The 2,788-nt window shown below is 46.2% G+C and overlaps 1 protein-coding gene across 2 annotated transcripts in view; it reads right to left on the bottom strand.

Annotated features, from left to right (window-relative positions):
- Positions 1-224: 224 nt before the first annotated feature.
- Positions 225-2,788, bottom strand: part of LOC112264633 (trafficking protein particle complex subunit 9-like) — a 322,924-nt gene continuing 320,360 nt past the window's right edge. For both annotated transcript variants that reach the window (XM_024441368.2, XM_042295499.1), the window contains 2 exons: positions 1,352-1,575; positions 225-1,239 (listed from right to left, as the gene is read on the bottom strand). In XM_024441368.2, the coding sequence (XP_024297136.2) occupies positions 1,054-1,239; positions 1,352-1,575 (410 nt within the window). In that variant the 3' untranslated portion in view covers positions 225-1,053. The remainder of the gene's footprint in view (positions 1,240-1,351; positions 1,576-2,788) is intronic.

Raw genomic sequence — 2,788 nt, 5'->3', positions numbered from 1 at the left:
AGTCTCCCTCCATAAGTTAACGGGGGTAAACCTGGAGATTTGATGCATCACGCATTACTTTATGTGCTTCTGTCTGAATGAAGGGGGGGGTTCCAGTGCAGCATGGGAATCTAGATCTCCTACATTAAGTTACCAGGTAAGTTTACAAGACTTGTCAATTTGCCAGACAGAAGAATGAGTGCAACTCTTTGCTCCCATTTATCAAATACATGCAAACAACGCCCTTTCAGAAGTTGGCTAAACTCAACATTTATTGTGAACATGCATTGTAGGATTTTATTGAGAAACAATGATACAGAGGCCCAAATATACAAGTTCAGTAGTAAAAATCCATGTTTACGGAGAGAGAGAGAGAGAGAGAGAGAGAGAGAGAGATCAAGCTAATGGCAGTAGCACAAAGCAATAGATGTGATCATGTGGTGGAATAAAAGCTCAGAATATATGACCGTATTTCCATAGAGATAGAAGTAGGATCATATAACCAGGAGGATGCTGCTTGGTAACCATGTTTACATGAGAGTATCTGTACGGTGCTGCTCAGACAGATTGTTGTGAGAGAAGGGTTGGACACACAACACAGAACTTGACTGGACCTGACACACTTCTCCCATTTGGAGCGCATCAGGACAATACAGTGCCATGCATCAATGGGAAGCTGAGTGAAAAGCAGGAAAGAGGTGACCTTTTCACACGAACAATACAAAAAGTCCACAACCGATACTTTTCAATGATTATGGTGATGAAATTCATCACGTGATTTTAAAGGTGATTTCCAAAATTTCCAGTAAGATCTACTGTATCCTACATGCTTGAACAGAGAGTACACACAAATACCTCAGAGTTATAGCAGCTATTTACAAATGATTGAGTGACATCAGCTAACCGCTAGAATATTTAGTCCAATGTCCTCTCCTCGAATGCTCCATCCATCCATGCCTTCAGCGGTGTGTGCAGTAAGTGGGTGAACCCGTCTCTCCTCGTTTACCTCTGATGTTTAGAGACTAGGAGGATCGAGAACAAGACGTTTGATATTCAGGGATAGAGTGCCAGGCTCTATGCCCCAGCCTCTATGGGTGCCTCCAGGGCTTTGATGTGCACGCTGGGCAGGCCGAACCAGGATGGGGGCAGCTCCTTTCCCTGGCCAGCACTGTCATCCTGGAACTTGATGTTGAGGTAGAAGTCTCCAGTGTAGAGGAACAGGAGGGCGCCCATACACACAGAGTTCTCTGTGGGCTTCACCTAGGAAAACAACACAAAAGAGACATTCAGAGTGCCTATGGATAGCTAACTCATTGGAGAATAGTTTCACCACCAATCACACACACGAACATCCGCATACACACACACACACCGTGTCTATGTAGAAGGTGTTAGATCCTATGAAGGTGACTGCGTCCTGCAGGTCATAGTTCTGAACTCCGTTCTGGTAGTCCTGGAAGGGAACCACGGTCAGGGCGAACGGTCCGACCGCGTTCTTACTACGATTGGTCAGTTTCACCTCCAATGGCACGGCGTCGCCCACCCTACAGTCGGCGATGAGGTCACAGTCACACGGTTTCCCGTTCACCACCACGTCTAGAGAGAGAGGGAGTTAGGGATGAACACCTACATATCGAGACATTGTTTCAATTACCACATGGAAGCATAGATTGCTGTGTGCACAGTCAGTCATCTGCTGTAAATGAATTTGTTCCTCTATGAAATATTAGTGCTTGGTTGGATTTGAGGTTTGCCTACCATTTCTGTAATTAAACACATTATCAGTATGGTTGTCTTGAGAAAATCTGTAGCTTTGAAAATAAAAGCAAAATGAGGGCCGCAACTGATGAAGTCTTTTAGATAGTAAGGAATGAATTTGTGAACAGAAGACAGACTTGTGGAGATCTTAAACGCGTCATGGAACAATTTCCCTCAACATGTATCTTTCCCCCAATCACAGGCGTGTCTCTCTCCGTCTCCTCAACAACCTGCATTCACATATTAGAATGACCCACCCTCAGAGCTCGCTCTCTCTGCCGTTTCCATTTAATGTGCATTCATGAAAACACTATACACAGCCTTCACCTGTGCAGACGTCTCGCAGCACATTGTTTCTGGTGTGGGAGCAATAGTTTAAAAGGCGCTTTTATTTCAATTAACGGAGAGCGAGGGAGCTCTGGGGATTAAAGGAATTCAGACTGCACCCTATCAATCTCACGCATGACTCATTTCTGTCAAGAAGGGACAAATGAGATGGTTGGAAAACCACCCCCCTCATTCTACTCCCATACTCTCACAGAGAGGCCCTATCTCTCCCCTCTTTCTGCCTCTTCTCTCTCCCTCTGCATCGCCCCTCTCTGACATGTCCAACTGAGTTCAATTAAGGTGTAAATTAAATTTCTCTAATGTGTAGCCAATCCAGATATGGCACTGTTTGGTTCAGGTGGAACCACCATGTTTGTTTCTATAATGAGCTCTATGGTTCTTCTGCTCCTCTGGGGGGGGGTCAGAAGATGAGGGAGAGAAACACACACACACAAGTGCAATGCCTTGTGGCTGTAGTTAGAAGTGCTACTCAGAGCCATTGAGGCCATGTGACTTGAAAGAGCCGGGTGTGGGTGTGTGTTGGGGTGCGTCCTCTGCTGTGGTGTGTTGTACCACAGATTGCGGAGCCTCACAGGCAGACGTACACACACAGGGAGCCTGAAGACTGGAAGGAGCTACCAGAGAGCTGAGCCGTGCCACACTGAGCCCCCTCCCTAGTGAAACAGAGCCAGGGTGTCCCACTCCAGGGAATCTGCAACTTTAC

The sequence above is a fragment of the Oncorhynchus tshawytscha genome, linkage group LG13, assembly GCF_018296145.1.
Source record: "Oncorhynchus tshawytscha isolate Ot180627B linkage group LG13, Otsh_v2.0, whole genome shotgun sequence".
In the NCBI taxonomy this organism is placed as follows: Eukaryota; Metazoa; Chordata; class Actinopteri; order Salmoniformes; family Salmonidae; genus Oncorhynchus; species Oncorhynchus tshawytscha.
This window is presented reverse-complemented; position numbering and strand designations above follow the sequence as displayed.